Source organism: Thamnophis sirtalis, unplaced genomic scaffold (assembly GCF_051295495.1).
Source record: "Thamnophis sirtalis isolate CommonGarterSnake01/CBP01778 unplaced genomic scaffold, rThaSir2_p1.2 scaffold_11, whole genome shotgun sequence".
NCBI lineage: Eukaryota > Metazoa > Chordata > Lepidosauria > Squamata > Natricidae > Thamnophis > Thamnophis sirtalis.
Window position 1 is genome coordinate 46,357,623 of NW_028261391.1, and position 24,470 is coordinate 46,382,092.

Consider the following 24,470-nt stretch of genomic DNA (forward strand, 5'->3'; position numbering starts at 1 on the left):
CTTTAAAAGAAAAGAAAAACTTGAAAAACAAAGGTGGCATATACTATGAATTACAGTTAGCAGTGAAGCTGAAGAATAGTTAAATTCACAACAGAGACACTGACCAGTATTACTATTTTTGGAGGACTCCAGTTGCAGTCTCTTTGATCAGCACTTTTTAATTGATATTCATTCTCCTTTCTGCAACAAGGAAACCTAAAGCTGTGACAACATAGGCCTCGCCAAATAATATCCTGCACGCCTTATCCAGTTTACATGCAGTATGTGTTTTGGCAACCTTTGAAACCTGGCTTCCATTTTAAAAGCTGTTCCCAAACTTGTTCAGCAGTTTTCTTCCCTGCTGATCTAATCTTTCCTCCTTTAAATTCTTTTATGTACCAAACAGGCAGTTAAACTGAATTTTGCTAGAGATTTTAGTTCTTAGGCTGAACTCTTAGGTTTCCCATTAAAAGGAAAAGGCTTATTTTTTTTCCTCCAAGATCTCTGCTACTTGAATTATATACATCAATGTAGTCTAATCTAGAAAAGGCAATTAGAAAATTAACCAATTTCATTGTATACATGATGTACAATGACAATAAAGGCTATACTAAAAAGGAATAATTGTGAATGTGATGCATCAAATCAATGAAATTATACTCCTCCAGAAGCTAATCAAAGTCCTTTTTAATGTCCATTTGATTTGCATCAGTTAAATACAATCACTTCTTCTCTTCTACTTGCTTTGATGTACTTGTCATCCAGGGATTGGTCATACAATTAAGTATATTTATTTTGTCTACCCAGAATTAACTTATACTAAAGTTCTCCATAGAAAAAAAATATTTTGGCTTCCTTAAATTCACCCAAGAGTTTCCATATTCATTATTATTCTAAGGAACTGGGGCACCAGTTGATGATGCAATAAATGTTCAAATGGGAAAGAATACAAAAGATCTTGCATTCTGAGTGCTGCCCTCTATATGCCCTTCTCAGTAATAATCATACAATTCATCACTCCCCCAGTCATCATTTGATCCCAGGTTGGGCCCCTTGGGCAGAGCCAGTGAGGTTAAGTTCAGTTGATCTGCAAATATAAGACACAAAGCATATGGTTACCATCTGAAATGCGTTACTGTCCTCCTTTATCTACTGCTTAATAATTGTTGACTAAAATAATTACATTTCCGAATTATAATGTATAATAAGTCTTGTTAACTGGATAATGGGGACTGCCTATGAATTTTACAATCTATCAGCATAGTTGTAACTGTCAAACTACTATTTGTCAGGCAATTAGCATATTGGTTGTAGATGTTTCAGATAATTTCAGTGACCAAGCTAGTGGATCTGATAGTAGCTGAACTCCAAAACATCTGGAGGAAGTCATCTATCCTTTTGCTAACAATGGGACAAAGGCTGCTATTTTGATGGCAATGCCATGCATTTATAAAGTGCCGTTTGAAATGCAAAGAAGAAACACAATTCCCTTTCTTTACAAAACAGCATTTATATTTTTATATCAACAGCATTTTATGGGGCACAGAAAATAAATAATTTACTTGGTGAAATTGGAAAGGAATTTCCATATTTCCAAATTTCTAAATTCAATCTCTATGCTTTCACAAGATATATAAAATAGGAACTAATGGCTAGATAGACATTAGCAGTTTCTGGAATACAGAAGACACATGTGGGTACTGGTGGACGCAAGAGAAAACCAACTATTGAGACGAACAGGTTTGCTAAAGAAATGACTTAAGGCTAATTTCTACTTACCAGGAGTAAGGACCATAAGGCTGGCAGGAGCTGCCACTTGCCCAACACTGTTTTTTGCGTAACAATGATATGTTCCTTCATCAGTCGACCGCACAGCTTGGATTTGAAGCCAGCTGGTTACCTCATACTTCTGAGGACCTCCCCTAAACTACAGCCAATTACATAAGACAAATTTTAAATCTCTCTCTGTATATTGTATGATTCCATTGGGGAAAAACCTTTTTAAAAACTTTTTTATGGGGTTTATTGATAACTCTTCTGCCATTTTTATCCATGACTATAACACAATTTTGACAGATAGGTTAGATTGAGAGAAATTAGGCTTAAGTCACCCACTGAGCTTCCATGGGTAAAATGGCTATGACTACTCTGCATTGGCTCTGGTATAGAAGATAAATACATAATAGAATAATCACATGGTGTCAATGTTCAAACAACAAATTAAAACTTCACTATGCAGAATCATGTTGATTCATTTCCTCATAGTCGGTAGAAAATGTAGGGATATCTTCCATCTTTGATTTTGATATACTAGAATCATGCGCTACTCTTAACCGCTGCCCATGCGTGGCAAATCCAAACTCCCCATTTTTTCATACATACACAGTCATTTGTATTCAACATCTTTGACTCATTTCTTTTCTGAGCATTCTATTTAATTCTTTATTAACTTTAAAGCAACACAGTGATACTGTAAAGCAGGCCCAAACCATATTTCCAACATATAGAAATTAAAAACAATCCTTACTCTACACCTTCTTCTGAGGGATCCAGTATATTTAAAAAGCATTTTGTTGAATTAATTCCATTTGCTTAGGATCTGGATATTTGTGAAACCCTCTGCTCTGGGTGGAATTTGCTCAACTGATGAGATTACAAAGCAAAGGCTTGCTGAGAATCCCTCCTCCAATGCAGGAAACCCTTTGGCAAAATTTTTTTAGTGATAATCCTTCTCATCTAGAACAGCCTACATCAGCTATGAAAACACTCCCTCTTCATTAGCTATGAAGAATTGTAAAAAGACACCCCTTCTGGAGCGGTTTGATGAAAGATTATCCAATTTGCAGATCCACTGGGCTGGATGTTATAAGCTAGATTGACTTTCTTTCTATTGCTTTTATCCTACTTTGTATTTGATTATTATAAACTACTCAGAGTTTCTGAATTGGAGTGACACATACATGGCAAAAGATAAAATAATAAATGCAAATTACTTGCCAGTTGCCCAGATCTAAATTCATATAATTTAAATGTTTAAACATTTAAAATAAGTTAAATGTTTTCCTTTACTTTTCCCATGCTTTATTTTTGGTTCATCTTCTTTTGTTTCTTTATAACATTGCTTGTTTATGTTATTCTTTTGTTACACATGAAAAAGTAATCATGTATACGTGAATTTTCACAGAAAGCTAGAGATATAGTCCACATGTAACATAAAGTTTATTGCTTAATATTCTAAAAATATAACTCATGTAGATTTAAGTGTTGGCTTCAGCACAACTCCCTGAATCATATTGTTTTATACAATCACATCTACTCATTCATGCAAATACATGAATTTAATTAGTATATCTAAAAAAATACATTTGGCATTTTCCTGAGTTTGAAAAGCTGCAAATCTAGAACATCAAACATGTTATCTGTCTTTTGGCAGGACTATTATGCTGAGCATTTTATCTGGGAAAGTCTCCATCATCATACTACACAGCATTTAGAAGATTTATATAGTCACCTAACTTTGTGTAACTGCAACTTTGTGCAGTGTACATCAAATAAAACATCTCCAAATATTATTGCAAGTTTAAAAAAACCTTATATCAACAAAAGTAATGAATTTGATTACCAACACATCAGATAACATATTGCACTTATCATATATACTCCATCTTCGAGAAGATGGATTCATCTATCATTTTAGACTAAACTTGGAGTAAAAGCCAAGTTTTTAAAGATTTTGTCCAAACTAAGTGAATTGGGTCCATCCGAATCTCAGGGGCAGATTGGTGCAAAGGCAGGCACCACAAAAAATGTTTAACTATTAAATTCATGGATATATATTTAACATTGCACTTTGAAATTTGTCTTTTTACCGTTTTCAGCTCTGGTCTCTTTTCACATTCCCACTGGTTAGGGAAAACAGCTGATCCCATCATCTCCATATATATTTGGAAAGTGTTGGATTCCATCCTATTTTTGACTCTTTCTGTAGCCTGATTCCAAAGCACATTGTGGGTGTATGATTACATACATAATGTATATGGAACTTAAGGGCTTTTTTTAAAAAAAGCATGCATTTAATCCTATGTGCACATAAAATGCATATGTATTTTGTACTTGGGCATGTTCTAGACATTTCAGACTAATGTAAAATACCAATGTATGTTGCTGTTCTTTCCATAATGGAAAATAATCTAAATTATTTGCAGATGGAACTAGCAGCAGTATATGTTCCCTTTCTTCTTTTAAAGCCTAAATGAGGAAGTTTGGAAGTTACTGTCTTCATTTCTTAGTCTTTTCTGTATAAACAGGATACACGGAATCAATGTCTCTGTGTAAATGCCTACATCCAGATTTTTCCTTTCACTGTCAGATCAGAATAGTGAATTGCACCCAAAATAAAAAAGATGTTGCATAATCAATTGACAGATTAAAAAAAACTGTCTTGGAATAGCCATTTAGTTATCTAACAGCACTGCAAAATTGAAACAGATTCTAAAATGTGTAATGTATTGGCAGGACTGAACCAGAAGGGAAAGATTTTTTTTTTTACAGAATCAGGGGGAAAGAGAGCACATACACATAGCTATGTACTGTGTACCAAAAGTTTGATAATTGCACTCCAAATTGCTACAAATCTCATCTATCTCTTAATATTTTGCAGATATATTATATTGTGAAGTACTATTAGACTGATCAGACAGTTCAACATTTGTAGTTTACTTGGTGGATTTATAGCCCACATTTTCTGAAGGAATTCAGTCTATCATCATGTAATCTCCACAGCAACAATCCTGTAAAACTAACTTCTTTAAAATGGAGTGACTGGGCCAAATTCAGCCTTTGGGGTAAGCATGGAATTGGAAAAGGGCAACTAGGTCTTTGTCTCATCCAGTGCTTAGGGCATACTTCCAAATTAAAGCAGCCTTGATGAATTGCTACTAAATCTTGGTTTGACCATTTAGAATGAAGGGGAGCCAATTTCATTGGGTAATTGGTTTGATTGTAAAAAAAAAAGATTTTTTTCTTAGAATTCAGTTGGAATCTATTTTTCTAACTTAAATTCATCATTCCATGTATTGAAGTAATAAAGAAAAGGTATTGCCCTTTTCAGTGTGATTTCCTATCAGATATTTAAAGAATGCTATCCTCCAGTCTATTTTCTCTTCTTACGTCACCTTCAATCTCATTTTATAGGCTTTATTTGTAATATCTAATCATCCTTGCTGCCTTTCTAAGTTTGTTCCTGTTTCTCTGAATCCTCCTTAAAGTGTGATGCCCAGATTTGGACACAGTAGGAAATGAAATATGATCAAAACACAATAAAATAGAACCAAGCTGCATTTTCCTTGTTGATTCATGTTCAGTTTTCCACAAGATTTTCCTACCATGAAATTCTAGATATATTAGCTCACATTAAAATCCATTTTTATGAGAATCAAAACATATGTTTGATTCCCCTCAGTCTTGTGCACCCACCGCCTGTGACACTCCAGCTGCTCGGCGGAGCGTCATGCAGGTGCTGTACGCTGCATGCAAGTGCACAGATGGCCCGTTTCCTTCAAATACAGGTAAGGAAAGAGGACGGGCAGGCAGGCCCTCCAAAGCACTGTTCCGGCAGGCACCGGTATGCACGTACTGGGGTGTACCGCCTGCAACCCACCACTGCAGTGAATGATCTGTAAGAAAGGATGTTTGGTCCACTTGCATGAATGATGGATGCGAATGCTGCCTGAGCCCCCAAAGGTCTTGACCTTTTTCTAAGATTGCTGAAGTTTATGGTGTTTTGGCCTACGCTATAGGTATCAGCAGGGGCCAATAATAGTTTGATCTGATAAGCTTAGGATGTTGTTTTGCTTTGGCAGCACATATATTAAAATTGGAACGATACAGAGAAGATTAGCATGGCTTCTGCACAAAGATGACACCCAAATTCGTGAAGCATTCCATATTTTTAGAAGAGCCGAGGTGGTGCAGTGGTTAGAGTGCAGTACTGCAGGCTGCTTCAACTGACTACTAGGTGTGGTTCGGCAGTTCAAATCTCAAGGTTGACTCAGCCTTCCATCCTTTTGAGGTGGGTAAAATGAGGACCCAGATTTTGGGGGGCAATATTCTGACTCTGCTTCTACAGCCCTCTCTAAGCAGTATATAAGTCTAAGTGCTATTGCTATTGCTATTTCCATATCCTTAAGGATTGCTCCTAGCAATTAGTACTCCTCACAAGCAGATGTGTCTGGGAAACATGCACGTGCTTCGCTTCTTCATAGTAGAGAATTACCAATTACCATCGCTCTTCTTTGTCACAGTTGCATCCTCCCCTCTGCCTTTTAGGGATTTATTGTCTTCCATTCTGCAACATCTCTTCTTCTGAATTATCTGAGCCCATTGCAGCCACAAAGGTCTGAAAACTATTTCTGAGTACATGATGCACAATATCTTTATGTACTTTTGTTTCTTGATTCTCTTGATTATTTTCACTTACTAGGCTTATTCCTTTCAAGGCTTCACAAATGGCTATGGCTATGGCTACAACTATCTGCTTCGATAGCAATAAATATGTTGGGCTTATCTCAAGGTAATTAATCCAGTCCAAAATTATACATGTGAAGGCTATCTTACATGCAAACTATGCACTAGGGGAAAAACAACAGCCAAGTTATGAATCCAAACTAAACTAAGTCAAATTTCCAGGAAAAAAAACCTGATAGGGAGGAGACTGCAGTAGGAATTTCATGGAGTCACCCCAGAATAGTATTATTCTGTGATATAAATCCATGATGATCTTTAGATAGCAGCTGCTTCTGATCCTGTTTTGACCCACAGCAACTTTGGTTTCCCCTAGCAGATTTCTCCTGAGTAATCTTGCAAAGTCTTGCTGTTCTTTGTGAAGTTCAGCACTTCTATTCTCTCTGCCCATTGTTGTTCACTTTTCAACTGCTGGACTATTTGAGGCTACATAGAGGAAGTTCCAGATTTGGGACAAAATTGTAGTGTTCATTTTAAGAAAGTTGAGGTCAGTGGTAACTCAGGTTCCATGGTGCCTGGCAACATACCGTAGATTTCTGGAAATGATTCATCATCTGAGGAAGGATCTTGAAACAATGCTATGATGGCATCTTTATTTGAGTTTCTTCCTTACAGAGTATTGATTCTACTATCAGTTTCCATTGTAGTGTTTCTTTACTGTTATGACCCAGCAGGAGCCGTTGGAGCTGCCACCAGACTCTGACAGCGAGGGGCCCTATAAGTCGGCTCTGGAGGATGTGGAGGACCCTGGACAGGGTTCCGACTCCGAGCAGGGCACAGAGAGGCTGGTTGGCCACCAGGAGGCGCCTGAGCCTTGGACCAGTGGGGAGGAGACAAGGGAGAGTGATCCGGACACCAGTAGTGAGTTGTTCCTGGATGCCCAGCACCGAAGAGCTAATAGGCGTCAGAAACAGTTGTGCAAGTACAGGAGGTAATTGCACTCAGCTGGTGGTCATTAGGCTCCTCTCCAGATTATAAAAAGACTGCTTGTGCACACGCCCCTCTTGCAGAAGTCAATGCATTGACTAAAAGTTGGAGAACTTTTGTAACTAGCTTGATAGGCTGGATTGCTGCCAAGGTTTGTCTGAGTTGCTGCCAAGGTCCTTACTTGTTTGTCATGCTTGGCTTTCAGCCACCAAGGTTTTGGTTTCTTGCTATTAAAGTACATTCCAGTTAAGTTTGTCTCGGTATTCGTTACTGGATGGAGGAGGGGGTCAGAACACTTTACTATGAACTGATAAATTCTTCCTCATCAGCTGAAGCGCCTCCTTATTGCTCCAATCTTCACTTTTTCTTCGAGAAGTATACAAGAAGCTTGGACCTGCTGTGAATATATAGGTCAAGATTCTCTCAGGTAGGTACACAAATATGCCACAAGCTCCAGGACATAACTACAGATTTCTATCCACTCATCTTTGGGAAGGGGGTTGGGGTGGAGCAGCACTAGGAGAAAGGCTTGTATTTCCACCTGTTTTTGGTTCTCAGATTAGCTAAAGTACAAACTTTCAGTCTCCAGAGAAAATTTGTTAGAAACTCTTCTGTCAAATTCCACCAGCAAACTCCTGTTTGCAAAAGTTAAAGTCTTTGACTTGCTGAATGAGTCAGATTTAATATGAAAACATGAGTCAATAGAATGGCACGATCAGCCTTTTTTCCCGGCAGCTATACAAAATCTGGCTACTATGTGGAGAATAAGATGTTTCATCTCATAAAGTAACAGCCTGACATAAAACCCATCTATTCTGCCTGGGCATTGGCATGGCATACTACTACTCCATGGCATACTTGTATGGCAATCCCTATAAAATAATGCTAGTAAGTTTCATTTCATTTCATTTATTGAATTTCTATGCCGCCCAATCCCGGAGGACTCCGGGCGGCTTACAGAAATGAAAAAAGAATTTAAAAGAATTATTAAAACAGTGGGACACAACAAGTTAAAAAGGAACAGAACAGACACCCAATCAGACGGGGCTGGACCACCATCAAGGGGTCAACAGCTCCAGGCCTGCCGGAAAAGCCAGGTTTTAATGGCTTTGCGAAAGGCCATGAGAGTGGGTAGGGACCGGATCTCCGGGGACAGCTCATTCCATAGAGCCGGAGCGGCAACAGAGAAGGCCCTACTCCTAGGCGTCGCCAGCCAGCATTGTCCCGCTGAAGGTACCCGGAGAAGGTCCATCCTGTGCAATCTTATTGGTCTGAGGGAGGTATGTGGCAGAAGACGGTCCCGTAGGTACCCAGGTCCTAGGCCATGTAGGGCTTTAAAGGTAATAACCAGCACCTTGAATCGTGCTCGGAGACCAATGGGAAGCCAGTGCAGCTCGCGGAGGATAGGTGTGATATGGGTGTACCTTGGCACACCCAATATCGCTCACGCGGCTGCATTCTGGACTAATTGCAGTTTCCGAACATTTTTCAGGGGCAGCCCCAAGTAGAGCGCATTACAGTAATCCAGTTTTAGTTCAAATGGGCACACACATTCAACTAAAGGGATTTTAGAATATCTTCCCTACAGAAATACAAGAGAGAGAACATTGTGCCCCATATGATCCACACCCAACATTTTAATTACTTAATTACCTTCTCTGTAGCTGCTCCGGCCCTATGGAACGATCTCCCCATTGAGATCCGGACCCTTACTACCCTTCCGGCCTTCCGCAAAGCGACTAAGACCTGGCTGTTCCGGCAGGCCTGAGGCTGTTGATCCAGCCCCATCTTAAGTCATGAATGTTGTCGAATTTTAATGTTTTTTGTATTCTTTGTATGTCCCCCCCCTTCCTTTTTTACCTGTAAGCCGCCCTGAGTCTTCCGAGATTGGGCGGCATACAAACCAAATAAATACAAATACAAATACAAATACTTCACTACATTAGGAAAACACTATTTACCCTCACATAACAGCTCCAAGTCACATTGCTCATACATCTTTAGTTTTCCCCACTATCTGTTGGATTAACATCTTTAAGTGAGGAAACTTCATGTATACAATTGCAAGTGTGAAGATTTATATACATGCATGAAGAGCAAATATGCAAAAAAATAAATTGCATGAGGGCAATGATGAATACATAATGATAGGCTGGAATTGTTTGCATATGAAAGTCAAATCTTTTGTAAAGCCTGGAGAGTCAATATGCCTAAACAATCATTCTTTTCCTTAAACTTCACTTAACATAAATGTGGGCAGGATTACATTCTTAAAATCCCACTGTCTAAAAAAGGTCTCCAAATCCCATGCTGCATACAGATTTAGCAGTGCATTAGGACCTTGGTAATATTGCTTAATATCTATTCTTCCACTAAACATTTCTGATGCAATATATTGTCTAGCATTACACCCAGACTATTTTTAATTAACTCATAGCAGCAGACATTCTCTCTGGAGATTTTCTCATTGTTTTAGCTGTTTCTTGTAGGAAAGCAATTCCTGGTTCCAGTTTAATTTGTTCAGTTGTATTTTCCTCATCTGTTTTCTTGGACTAGTGTGATTATACTTATGTTAAATGGGTAGTTGAAATTTGATACAACAATGCAAGGAACAAAAATGTCTCTTATTCTAAATGATAGATGCTATCACAAAAATATCCTCCTGTTTCTCTTGATTTAACATGGAACTATCCCAGTCCCCTAACCAGATTGTGACTTGACATATGCTTTTACCCCACCCAAACATTCCATATAATAGTAGAAATGTTAGTTTCCATAAATGATTCCTAGGATTTCCTCACACACCCTCTAAATGGAAGGGTGTAACACTAAGTACTTTGCAGCCTTTTAAGTTTTATTTTAGGCTGACTTCCCAAGCTTGTTAACCTCTGTGAAGATCCATGTGAGGAACATTCACAGATCACCACAATATTTCCAATGCTAATGCAAATGTGTATAATTGTGCCCAGCAAGAGAAAAAGCAATAAAGATGGAATGGTAATTAAAGCTTGCAGTAAGAAAAACAAAAGAAAAATGGGGAACAGGTTCATGGGTTAACTATATTTTTAGCAGCGCCAAAAAACAAAACAAAGCAAAACAAGCAAATAAAACCCCAACAGAAGGTTATTTGAAGAACTCTGTGCATCTCCAAAGCTGGCTGTCATATGTTAAGCAAGTCTATCTTTTGTTAAGAAAGCAGAAGTTGTAAATCAGCAGGGTATAGGATGGAAGATCTGAAGAACTTTGAGAGCCAATTTCATGTTGTTATTATTAAAGTTCTCACCTACGAGATTCAGGTTCAAGCTCACCCTTAATCATGGAAGCTCAGTTGATGACTTGGACCTGTCCCTCTCTCTCAGCCAAACTTCACCCACAGTGTTGTTGTTGTTGGAACAACAACAAAAAAGAAGTCAATATTACATATGCCATCTTGAGCTTCTAGGGGGAAAATGGGAATAAATCTAACAAAATAATTAAATAAAATAGTGACACTTTAGGACCATATACAAAGAGCTAAAGGGAAGACAATATTCCCCATACGCACAAACAACCACCATCTAAGGGCAGATTAGATTTTCAGGGTTACCTGAACTGAAATGTGGGGGTCATCTCCAGGAAGCAGCATATCCAGACCGTCCTTCCTCCATTCAATAGATGCCATGGGAAATGCAAAGACCTCACAGCCAAAGATCACATCTTGCCCAGTGGTGTTCCAGATATCATAAGGAGGAGATACAATAAGGGGCTCTAGGAAAGGCCAAAAAAAAAGATGTGAGAAGCCAAGAATATCTAGATGATTTGTCCATGAAGATATTATCTTTTCTGCTCAATTTGAGAGATGATGATTCCTTCAAGTTACCATTTAGTACATATTTTAAGAGATCCTTTAATCTTATGGTGATTAAATCACTCTCACTTTTTGATAGTTAGCTTGTAGTCAAGACCTGTCTTATTTTTATTTATTTATTTTTTGTAACATCTAAACTTTCAAAATGGCAAGGGCATGGGACCAGGTTACTTTCAGGACCGTCTCTCCTCACCTGTCTCATGAGGTCCAACAGGAAAGGCAAGTTCTAGGTCCCATCCATTAGGGAAAGTCATCAGGTGGGTCCATAGAGGAAATCATTTTCTATTATAATGCTTGCCCTCTGGAATATAATTCTTCTGCAGATTAGGCTTGTCCCAACTCTATAGGCTTTCAAAAAGACCATAAAAACCTAGCTTGGAACCAAGCCTGAGGCTCACACTGTGTGGTTAAGCCTATTATATTGATGAAATATGTTGTGCTTTACTTAATCTCAGCTGCTGTATTTGTTTTTTATTGCCTTTATGGTATTTTATCTTTTACTTTTTGATCACCGCCTAGAGTCATACGTTTGAGATGGATGGTCATATAAACAGAATAAATAAATGAACTATTGCACTATACTCTCTGTTTCCTTTCAGCGGAAAACCTTTTATGATTGAGCTAAATAGTGCTGCTTTGCCAGGCCATCAGCAGCTGTTATAAAGAATGTATTTGTATCATCGTGGCACATCTGTGAACAAGGGCCCTTGGCCCCTAAACGGTGGTCCGGGGCTTTGTCGCAGTCGTTTAAATGAAATGCTTTCTAGGGATGTTACTGCTGTCTCCTGTTGCTGGGGAAACATGACAGCTTTGTGGCAGCTGCTAATCAGCTTGCCTTGTTGTCAAATGCTTGGATTTGACTTAAGCTTTCTAGCTAACTCACTTCTCCTCTTGTTTTAAGCTCTGATGCCTGGGGAGAGACGGTAGCTGGCTGTTAGGTAGAGCACAAGTTCTGCATACAGAGTGACTTTTATTCAAGCTCTGGAACCTCCAGAGCTTTGTTCTGATTTTTACAAAGTTCAGTAGCAATGAGGTAGAATTTTACCTCAGCTTGCCCTGCCAGTTGGATATTAGATGCCAGTCTAGACAAATAACTTATGCTTTATTAGAAAGCAGCTTCTAATCTTTCAGCATTTTTTCCCCAATAACACGTGAAGATCACGTGAAGTGTTATTACCACTTCATAATGCCTTGGTAAGGCCACACTTGGAATACTGCATTCAGTTCTGGTCGCCACGATGTAGAAAAGATGTGGAGACTCTAGAAAGAGTGCAGAGAAGAGCAACAAAGATGATTAGGGCACTGGAGAGTAAAACATATGAAGAACCGTTGCAGGAACTGGGTATGTTTAGTTTAATGAAAAGAAGGACTAGGGGAGACATGATAGCAATGTTCCAATATCTCAGGGGTTGCCACAAAGAAGGGGGGGTCAAACTATTCTCCAAGGCAACTGAGGGTAGAACAAGATGCAATGGGTGGAAACTAATCAAGGAGAGAAGCAACTTAGAACTGAGGAGAAATTTCCTGACAGTTAGAACAATTAATCAGTGGAACAGCTTGCCTCCAGAAGTTGTGAATGCCCCAGCACTGGAAGTCTTTAAGAAGATGTTGGATAGCCATCTGTCTGAAATGGTATAGGGTTTCCTGCCTAGGCAGGGGGTTGGATTAGAAGGTCCCTTCCAACTCTGCTATTGTATTGTATTATAATTGTATTATGTAAAACGTAGCGTTTTGAGACCAAATATTAGAAACATTCACTTCTTCTAGTATCACAGTCTTATCTCCCCACGTTCTTTTCTGTTTCTCCACAACCAGCCTAAATTTGAATCCTAGTTTATTCCTCTATTTCAGGATATCTCCTTTCCTTGCGATAAGGAGATCAAATTAGAGGTAGTTCCTCCATCACTTGCAGGTCTAGTCCCTGTTTATTAACATTTTGTAATAGTGTCATCTCAGTATCTCATGAGATTTTGTCCATACTTTGTACCATTGGTAACTTCATATTTGGTGAGAGGAAATGGGATACTAATCCCCAAGCCTAGCTTGTAGCAGTCATTACAGTTATTAGATGTGTAATTTGTAAATGCTGTTTTAGTAGCAGACATCTAGAACACTATCTAGTCTGGTGTGATTTACCAAGTTTTGCTATACTATGAATTCCTGGAACAATATATCAGTGCAGACCAAGGTGTATGCCAGATGACACTTGATATCCCTAATATATAATGTTTGTTACACATGAAATATTTCTAGCACTTACCTTAACTCTAGCAATTATTTTTATATACAATTGCTAGGGCTTGTCTAGCTCTAGAAAGCAACAGTCTGTCAATGTGGAATTGTAGCTATTCAGGTTCATCTTAATGCTGAGGACTGTTTTACCTGGGTGAATTCATCAATAAGCACTGATTCCTTATCTTCAATTATTTAAATTCTTTTTAAAATCTTTACGGTTGCAACTCTCCATAGAAACAATAGACACACACTGACTGTGTACTATTAAGAAATATGTACAGTCCTTGTAGAGAAATATAAATGAAAGATAAATGGCAGTGCATGATTCAAAACCCCTGATTCAATCTTTGGTAGCAGCATTAAGGACTAGATAACAGCTTTTGTATGTGTGTGTGGTGAGGGACTAATGAAAATTGCAAAATTATTGAAACCAGGTTGTTCTTGCCCAATCTCTCTTATCCAATTTAAAACCGTCAGATTATTTACTTCACCAGACATTTTTTGTTTTGAAAATGTAAGAGCGTGGAATCATTGTTTCCCGTTTATTTTATTTTCAAAACATTTAAAACCAGTCCTTTCTGGACTCACACAGGCATTGGGGAGGGGACCGACAGTGGACCTTACCTGATTCACAAGGTCCTTCATGAGCTACAGTGAGATTAGCCTCAGGGTTGGAATTAAACACCTCTTGGAACTTGCAGATCTGAGCATATGTTTTGCCATCAGAGCCACAAAGAGCTTGGTTAGATAAACAAGTGCACTGGGGCTCAGGCACCTCTCCATGTTGCAGGTCTTCCGAATCAAGACGGCACTCTAAATGATCCCCGCATTTGCCGTAGAAGTGGTTGGTATGGTCCAGGTCACAGATCTGTCCTTCTAGATTTGCACATTCCCAACAACAGTCACAGGCATCCAGGACCACTCCAGCCAGGCAACCACGAGGAGTGGGGCATTCTTCCAATCTACATGCCACACAACTCTCCCCCTCCTCTAGAAGCCTCTGCCAGCCACGTTGCAAGTAATCAGGACCAATGGGCAGTGCCGAAATAAGTGCATCCCAGCAGAGAAATAGCATAAGAAAGGTGACTTGTAGAGAAGCTAGGGTAGCAGGTTGAGACATTCTCACTAGTTCCCTGGAACTTGGCACCTGTTTGTCACCCTTGCTTGTCACCATCTCTGTAGCGATGGAAGAGCATTCACTGCTCGCTCCTTTTCAAAACCACGAAGACATCACTGCCTGCAAAAAAGGGGAAGGAATTCAGATGCAGCAATTATTTCACCTATCAGTTACTGTAAATGAATACTTGAATTGGAACATTTTGAGAAGAATCTTTCCGATGCCTCCCATTGATGATCTAAACCACTTGTGATTTTTCTGGACCAGGATGAATGAATGACTCTTCTCAGTGTAAGTAGCCCTCAGGGAAATGATGCTATCAAGAAAGCATTCCAGTCTTTAAATCAGCCAGTGAGGGAGGCAGATACACCTCCCATCCAGGTTGTTGCAAAATGATGGGGAGACAACAGCAAAAGCCATTGTCATTTATGCCTGAGAGGCATAACAGGTTCCTGAGCAGGGTCACAGGGGCTCTGGTTTCATACCAATATCAGCACATGAATGACAAATATAAGACCCAGAAATGTCTGTGATGATTTTAGTTCTATTTATTTAATTATTTTTATTCTACTTTATTTTGCCTAGCTTGTACAATATTAAATTCAAGTTGACAGTCAGTAACAGGTCCATAGGTGGAGACTCAAGTGAAGAAATCTAAAACAGGGCACAAAATCATTGCAGAACTCACAGAACTTAAACACAGAATCACACTTACATAAGGAATACAGTTTTTATTGTATTACTTCTAAGCACATTGTTGGGTAAAATATGGCTAATATGTTTTTATTTACATCACTTCAACTAAGTAAAAGGATTCAAGGTTGATTGTTTAAATGATAGCTGATCAGTGAGGAGGTCAAATTCCTAGAGCTCCTCTTTTCTCTCTGGCACTAAATGATTTGGTGATGTAAAGCTGAACATGGTGACTTTTTATAGATCCCCTAATATGGGCTTTTAAAAATTCAACTGTATTGTATGTCTTGTATTGTAACAAAATGCACAGGTACAGTATGAGTGGTACCTTGCTCAGAAGTAGTAACTGTGAGAGGGATCTTGAGTCCGAGTGGACAACCATTTAAATATGAGCCGGCAGTGTGCAGCAGCTGTCAAAAAAGCCAACACAGTTCTAGGCTGCATAAACAGAGGGATAGAATCAAGATCACGTGAAGTGTTATTACCACTTTATAATGCTTTGGTAAGGCAACACTTGGAATACTGCATTCAGTTTTGGTTGCCACGATGTAGAAAAGATGTGGAGACTCTAGAAAGAGTGCAGAGAAGAGCAACAAAGATGATTAGGGGACTGGAGGCTAAAACATATGAGGAACGGTTGCAGGAACTGGGTATGTCTAGTTTGATGAAAAGAAGGACCAGGGGAGACATGATAGCAATGTTCCAATATCTCAAGAGTTGCCACAAAGAAGAGGGAGTCAAACTATTCTCCAAGGCACCTGAGGGTAGAACAAGAAGCAATGGGTGGAAACCGTAGGAGCCGAGGTGGCGCAGTGGTTAGGGTGCAGTACTGCAGGCCACTTCAGCTGACTGTTATCTGCAGTTCAGCGGTTCAAATCTCACTGGCTCAAGGTTGACTCAGCCTTCCATCCTTCTGAGGTGGGTGAAATGAGGACCCAGACTGTGGGGGCAATTTGCTGACTCAATTTGCTAACAATCTGTAAACCGCTTAGAGAGGGCTGAAAGCTCTATGAAGCGGTATATAAGTCTAATAAATAAATAAATAATAAATAAATAAATAAATAAATAAATAAATAATCAAGGAGCGAAGCAACTTAGAACTGAGGAGAAATTTCCTGACAGTTAGAACAATTAATCAGTGGAACAGCTTGCCTCCAGAAGTTGTGAATGCCCCAACACTGGAAGTCTTTAAGAAGATGTTGGATAGCCATTTGTCTGAAATGGTATAGGGTTTCCTGCCTAGACTGAGGGGTAGACTAGAAGACTTCCAAGGTCCCTTCCAATTCTGCTATTATATATCTTGTATGTCAGAATGGGCAAGTAGGTGGCCCTAACCTTAACCCCCTCTCAATGAGTTGTGCAAATTCAATTTAATGGTTTTAAACCAGGTGGGTGAGATTGTGTCATAAGCAAATGATGAAAAAGAATCATTCTTTAAAATATGCTTTTGGGTCAGCTTCCAAAAAGCAGTTAAATTTAAAACAATTCTTTTAATATTTTAATATGTATCCACATTTAAATATGGAAAAATAATATAAAGAACAAATGTCATACACAGGACATACAATCGAAGGGCCTCTTGAAAGTTTTCAAACGGCATATTGTAAAAAAGAAAATTTATATTTTTGCAAGTCTTTTTCCTGGAACAAAATGTTTCTCTCCTTCAGTATCTTGGATTAATTACATTTGATGTAACTGTTTCTGCCAATGATGTCCCATTTTTTAAATAGGGGATTTAATTTTTATTAGAAAATTTAGAGGACTTCTTTAATTTTTTTATTATGCAGCGTGACTGGAACAAGATGTGTGTTTTTTAATGGAAAAGCAGTTACTGCTATGATCAGTTGCTCTTTTAATGAAGTATTAAATTGTCTTCAGAGATTTAATATAACTACCTTTTTTGAAAAGCAGCATTGCTGTTTCCCATTACCCAATTACATAATGTTCAATTACTGAGCTTAGTCATTTAAAGTTAAATGTATAGGCCTGACTCCAAAAATGTCTTTTCCCCCACAAGCATTAGGATAAGACTAGTTTAGGATATTTCATAATCTGTTACTCAATATGCATGCTTAACTCAATGTTGTCTTTGTCAAAATTCTGACATTTCTATGATAATTTTTTCAATAATACCACTACTAGAATGTCTTTCTCTTGAAAATATCTGGATTTAGTTTAGAAATGTATGTAAAAGGAACCTGTTTATTTATCTACCCTTCAATGTGGGTAACTTACAGACGAATCAAACTAAAACCGCAGAAAGCACATACAAGAATTTGGAGAGGAGATTGAACCAAGCAAACAAACAATAAAAAGCCTTCAAAACTAGTGAAATTGTAAAGCTGGCAACTTCACAGTAAAACTAGATACTAGAACAATGCCATCCAGATGTTGCCCAGAGCATAGCATTGATACATGTTTAGTGAATCTGTCTTTTGGATATTTTAGTCCCAGCTCACTGACAATACTGTTAGCAGTTTGAATTGCCCACAGAAATAAATAAGTATTCAATACAGCTGAAATAGTATAAGAATAATATGTTCACCATAGGAAATGTTTGTTAAATCCCCCCCCCTTTCCTTTTTTAACCGAACAGTTTCTCAATGGAGCACTGTACAAAGACAGCCCCAGTGAGATTCTATTGCAATAGTTCAGGCTAGATGTTATTACTGTGTAAGTATAGCTAAGTCTTCCTTCATCCCAACTGGCATGCCAGTCTAAGCTGGAGAGAAACACCCCTATTGTGGCCTTCTCAACATCCAGAAATGTCAAACTGAGGAAACCTTCAACCAGTCAGATTAGTTTTTGGAGACAGAGCACCTATACACAGAACAAGCTGTGCGCACTTTCCTGGATCAGTAGATTCCCAAAAGCAACAGTACAGCATCTTACTTGGATTATGTTTCAATTTCTTAACTCTCATCTCAATTATTACTCATTTCACAAGTCCAGAGCCTCAATCACTTCCCCAAAATTTAATGGAAAGGAAGATAGAGCTGCTTGATTTCCTGTAAATGTCTAGCAAATTTTGTCAGTGTGGTAATTTTCCACAGGATCTTAAATGGAAGTGATAGCTACATGAGAGAAATAAGGTCCGATGAGTTAGAAGGCCAGAAACAAATAGTTCATGGGTGCGCCTTTGAAGTACAGAGAGAAGCTTAAGGGAGGAAATTCCAAAATCCCAGTCTCCCCTCAATTATTATGTAACATGCTCCATATGCTGGAATTATTAGCAGAACTATTTGGGCAGAAACTACAAGGAAAGAGACAAGTACAGTATTCAGAAATATTTGAAATGGAAATTATACATATGACAGTAGACAATAACAGTTGACAAATGATTGTAGAAAATTCTTGTTACTTCATGGTAAGGCAATCCATTTTTATCAATTTCAGCAACCATAATATTAGTTAGTGAAAATAGTGCAATAGCAGATTCTTTATAGAGATAGCTAACACATAAAATAAAAATTGATAAATCACATCAGTTGGATACATGTGCAGTTAAGAGTTGTGCTTAGGTCAGCTCTTTTATATTATCCAGAAATCTAAGAAGACTGCCCCTAATATTTATTTAATCTTTTTAAAGCCCCTCCTACATAACAACTGCATTAAACATTCCCCCCAATGGCCCAGATTATTCCTGAATGATACAAAACAAAATGTGAGAAACAGCTTGTGAAACAATATTCTAAATACTCTTCAACCAAACCTATATGGTTTTACAGAGGTTTATGCATATAAGTACCAAGTGTTCGATACCAGGAACTATGAGGGGGGTGTCAATAACTGAGGCGAAGCAGAGCTTAGTAAAGCTGATGGTTTATGTCTAATATTTAACAGTGCTAACAGAGCAGCAAAACCTGGTGACAGGCAACAGCTGATTTCCCCTCTGACAACTGCCTTTTATAGTCAGCTGTCAGATGGGCCAACCAATCAGCTTCCAGAACGGTTCCTGCCAGGGGTACGGACCAGGCAGAGAACTTAGAACATGACATTAAGCTTTACTTCATCTTCAAATTGATATAATTCTTCCTTTACGATTAGAGAAAATTAGAACCCTTTTGTTCATAATTCTTCCAAAATCAATGAGTCCATCTACTACCTTTCCAATAGTCCTAATTTTTCAACCCCCAACCTTTTCAATTTAAAACTAAATTTTGTCAATTTTAAGCACCCTCTTTATGTCCCTTTTTCTCACTGATCACAAAACACACTGTATTTCCATAACAAAGGAGTCATTCTAGAACAGTGTTTTTCAGACTTTCAGACTTTTCCACTTTAAGCTGTGTGGACTTCAACTATTGGAATTCCCCACTCAGCATACATTAAATGTTCCTTGTGCACATCAACCCACTGCCATAAGGACCATGAAACCAAAGATGAAGAACTCTGAAAAGGGTATATAAGAAGAAACATTGTTGCAAATTCTGAAGAAACAATCATGAAAAACAACCTTTTCCTGTCAAGGTCTCCTGCAAATTAAGGAGAAATATTTCTTTTTCTTTGTACATGGCAAATGTTGGCCCACTGACTGCAAGTGGCCTCAAAACCCTTTTCTGTACCCCCCCCCCATGCATTCAGAAATCACGCTACCAAGTCTTGACAGCATAGATAGGCATTAGTGCAATTTTCCTGTAAGTAACAGATGACGATAACAGAAAACAGTTGCACGTTTTCACCTAAGCTTAACATGCCTAAAATAAATCCTCTCCCAAATTCCAGCTTCGTAGAAGTCCTAGATGTGCTGTTTGTCAGTATTTTGCCTAAACCTCAGCCAATTGGTAGCTGGGGGGTGGGTGGGAGGAGGGAGGAAGAGAGGGAGAGAGAATCCCAGATACTCATTGGCGTCATTTGGAATGCTACTTAGAATTAAATATGGTTTAATCCTAATCCTGAACTAAATATTTTCCACATGATTCGAATACTAATTTTCTTAAGGTAACAACTATCCATTGGTAATCAGTGATTTGCACACTGGAAATACTAAGAATCGGTTTTTATGGAAGCTGTGTTAAGAGTGGTGGAACTTAAGAACTTTGGAATTCAAATAACTGGTTTGGATAGGTAGATCTAAAGAATCCTCAAAGACATGCAGTACAATACAATTTATTATAGGACTCTTTAATTGACAAAATTAAGTGTTGGTTATATCTTAAGAACTGTATGCAAAGCAAGAACAACACGAAAATAGATAATTATTAAGGGGGGGGAAGGGTACCATGTTGATTCCTGGCAAATGCCTAGACTAGTCCTTCTAGATTTCTTGGTAAGAGTTTCAGAAATGGTTTGCCATTACTTTTTTCCTAGAGCTGAAGGGAAGAAACAGCCCAAGGTCACCCAGTTAGTTTTATGCCTAAAGCAAGATTACAACTCACAATCTCCCCATTCCTAGTCTGATGCTTTTAATTACTACACCAAACTGGCTCTCAGGTATTATGACAGTTGCTGAAACCAGTCAAGAACACAAGCTTGTACAATATTTAAATCAGTGCTATTTCTCTGCCGTAAAGCTAAACTATTAATCCCCAAGATGGCCATTCAAGTTTATTGCACAGGACTCCCTTGTAACAAAGGCTGAAAGATCAAATAGGGACTAGTCATGCTGGGGAAAACATTCATCCAGTGCTCCATTATCCTGATCCACGATCATTTTTTCTCAGCTAGTCCATTCAAGATCTTAAAAGCTGTTTTGCCAGAGACCATGCAATAATCACACCTCTTGCATTGCACCAGAGAGCTAAGTGTTGTTCTTAACATCTAGCCCTTTGGGTAATGGCAGTTTGTGTCTGATTGCTATATTTAGGCCATGGGCAGGCTGCCTATAAAGAACTTTTCCCTTCCTTTCTCCAATACACTAGCATCACCAATGGCACCCATCACTCTTTTGCCTGGATTTTTAAAAAGATAATGCCATGGAATTACATACTAGTAACCATTTTTGTTCAAAGGACTTGGCGGGTAGCTTGGGTTGATCGTAATTTATTTGTCTGTTTGTAGCATTTATATCCCACCACAGTCCCAAAGGATTTTCAATGGTTTCACTAAAATATAAATGTTAAAAATATCTACAATGCAACAATCCCCCCCCAAAAAATAAATGAATAAATCCAGGAACAATTCAGAAAAACAGTCGAAAAATACCTCAGGCATCATGCCTCAAATGCCCTCTAGAAGAACAGCTTCTTCAACTGCTTCTTGCAGGTAGCTAAAACCAGGACTAATCTAACCCCATTAGTAAGTTACAATAGTTTATAGTCATCTAGTCACCAATATCTCAAAATAAGAGTAATGGAGACTGGTCAATCCCCCCCCCCCCGCTTAATGATAGTCATGATTAGTATAGAACAGCAACTTTAACCTCAACCTCAGCAACTTTAAGATGAGTGGATTTCAACTCCCAGAATTCCCCAGCCAGCCTCTCAAAGGTTGAGACACGTTGTCCTAGCAGATGCTATAACAAGGTTCCTGTTTATATTTGGTGTCATTATGAATGTTTCCCAAACACTGTAATTAACTGGCAACTTTAGTTCTTCCTGGATGCTTCACATCCTCACCTGAAGTGTTTGGATATTTTCCTTTGCATCTTAAAGTCACTATGCCTGTTTTTCTTTAGCACCATAATGTTATAGAATGAAGGATCAATACATGATTCTAATGTATAGCAAATTGTGGCTCAGAATGTTTTTCTTTTACAGATTGGAATTTTATTATTTAATTGATATATGTAACTCTGCTATATAACAATGCTTCTTTGTTTTCATCTTCAAAAGAAACTCTTTCTGGAGTTACAAAGAGAACTCATTAAAGATAGCTTTTTCTGTCAGATCTTCTATCTATCATATATCTATTTCATAATGCTGGAAGCTGGGAGAGAAGGCTAATATTTTATTTTATTTCATTTCATTTATATGCCGCCCTTTTCCCCAAAGGGGACTCAGGGGGGCTCACAATTCAAATCAGGGAAGGGGGGTACAGACAGGAAATAAAAAGACGAAACATAACAATACATAATTTAAAAACACACAACAGTCATACCATTCGAGACGGGGGGCAACACCTCTTTAGCCCCAGGCCTGTCGGAACAGCTAGGTTTTAAGGGCTTTGCGGAAGGCCTGGATGGTGGTGAGAGTTCGAATCTCCATGGGGAGCTCGTTCCAGAGGGTCGGAGCAGCCACAGAGAAGGCTCTCCTCCGGGTAGTTGCCAGTTGGCATTGGCCGGCGGATGGAATTCGGAGGAGGCCTAATCTGTGGGATCTAATTGGAGGTAATTGGCAGCAGGCGGTCTCTCAGGTACCCAGGTCCAATACCATGAAGGGCTTTATAAGTGACGACTAGTGCCTTGAAGCGTATCCGAAGACCAATAGGCAGCCAGTGCAGCTCGCGGAGGATAGATGTTACGTGGGTGAACCGAGGTGCACCCACGATTGCTCGCGCGGCTGCATTCTGGACAAGCTGAAGTCTCCGAATGCTCTTCAAGGGCTGCCCCATGTAGAGCACGTTGCAGTAGTCCAGTCTAGAGGTCACAAGGGCACGAGTGACTGTTGTGAGGGCCTCCCGGTTCAGGTAGGGACGCAACTGGTGCACCAGGCAAACCTGGGCAAATGCCCCCCTGGTCACAGCCGACAAGTGGTGTTTGAAAGTCAGCTGTGGATCCAGGAGGACTCCCAAATTGCGAACCCTGTCTGAGGGGCGTACTGTTTGACCCCCCCCCAGCCTGAGAGATGGAAAACTTGGCCAATTAGTAGGAGGGAAACACACCAGCCACTCGGTCTTATCCGGATTGAGTACAAGCTTGTTAACCCCCATCCAGGCCAGGTTCACCTGCTATTTGGGCTTTATAGACAAATAGACTTTTATAGGTAAACAGAAGACTCCAAATCCAATCATCCCAGGCTGCTCTGTATCACTTAGACCAGTTCTAAGGATATACTTTAGTGTTTCGGTGTCTCTTCGTAGTATCTCCAATCTCCCCAAATTTCTTTAATTAACAGCCTACCTTGGAAATTTATAATTTTGGTCTCACCTATCAAATTATAATGTAACAGTTACTATAGAAAAATACTGAATCATAAATCAGCTATTGAATTTCAGATTGAACTAATTCATAGATTAATTTGGCTATTTTCTGGAAAGCATGCTACACTAAATTCTGAACGCTGAGGCTAAATTGGTTTGACAGCCAAGCCTTCACAGAACTATTCTTTCTTTCTCTTAATCACAAGTAGACTTTTTGTTAGGCAGTCATTAATATTAGTAAACAAGGAATGATATTAGTAATATGACAGATCTTAATTGATGATGCCTTATAATGAACTATAGTTAACACGTTAGCTTAAAAAAAGAGTTTAAGAAGGTTCATTTGTCGCAATGTTAAATCACAGAATAAAGCTAAGTGCACATCAGAATAAATGGGATATGTTTTCTGTATTCCAAACAGATTCTTGATAAAACCTCTTGATCAACATTATTCTCAACCTACAAGTTTGATTACAATCATACAATTTTTTAATAATCTGGTTATCCAGGAAATAACTAGGAAAGGACCTTATACTTTGTAGAAGCTTCAGGTGCCAACAGCTTCACCCATAAAGAGAACTCTCTGGAATAATCCAAATGTTTAATGGATTCTAGGAATTCTTTATCTAATTTAATTGAAAATGTGAAGTCAGATATGAAATACTTATTTTTCCAAAAGTTCAAATACATCAGAAATGTAAAGAAACATCATTCCAGGAACTTTCGAGGAACAGAGCAGTTATTGCAGACTACAAGGAACATCAAGAAAAAGTTTCTGGATTTAAAAAAAGATCATCATGTAATCATCATATAATTCATCATTATAAGACTTATATCTGATCTAGATAGAAAGAATCTGGGGAGAGGCAGAGTAACTTATGATGGATGTCTCCTTCTTTTGAGAGCTTTCCTGGTCCTTAGCATAATACATACAATAAGCACAGCAGTTCCAAAATACCCCATAGTTTAAATCTGGCAACAACTCTGCTCTCTAAGCTTTGATGGACGTTAGAGACACCTACCTCATGTCAGACAGGGCAAAGCTGGCAGTTTATTCGAAATCCACTGCTCAGTTGCTTCCAGTGTTCTGAGTATCTCTTTCAGCTTAGGTTGTGTTGGATGGTGTTTGCC

At 38.7% G+C, this 24,470-nt stretch overlaps 1 protein-coding gene and 1 non-coding gene across 2 annotated transcripts; one reads left to right on the top strand and one right to left on the bottom strand.

The window, feature by feature from the left end:
• KAZALD1 (Kazal type serine peptidase inhibitor domain 1) lies at positions 1–24,470 on the bottom strand. The gene is made up of 5 exons (XM_014066703.2): positions 24,362–24,470; positions 14,135–14,747; positions 11,015–11,175; positions 1,759–1,906; positions 1–1,066 (listed from the first exon to the last, which is right to left on the bottom strand). The coding sequence occupies exons 2-5, from the start codon at positions 14,682–14,684 to the stop codon at positions 972–974; spliced, it is 954 nt and encodes a 317-aa protein (XP_013922178.1). The 5' UTR covers positions 14,685–14,747; positions 24,362–24,470; the 3' UTR covers positions 1–971.
• Positions 5,829–5,931, top strand: LOC148043633 (U6 spliceosomal RNA). The gene has a single exon (XR_015698150.1). It is a non-coding gene; the product is annotated as a U6 spliceosomal RNA (small nuclear RNA).

Excerpts from the sequence above, each read along its gene's own strand:
- KAZALD1 (XM_014066703.2), bottom strand. The coding sequence starts at position 14,684 with ATGGTGACAAGCAAGGGTGACAAACAGGTGCCAAGTTCCAGGGAACTA. Across the intron at positions 1,907-11,014 it reads ACCCCCACATTTCAGTTCAG|TTTAGGGGAGGTCCTCAGAA; the intron begins GTAACCCTGAAA and ends AATTGGCTGTAG. Across the intron at positions 1,067-1,758 it reads CCTTATGGTCCTTACTCCTG|ATCAACTGAACTTAACCTCA; the intron begins GTAAGTAGAAAT and ends TTATATTTGCAG.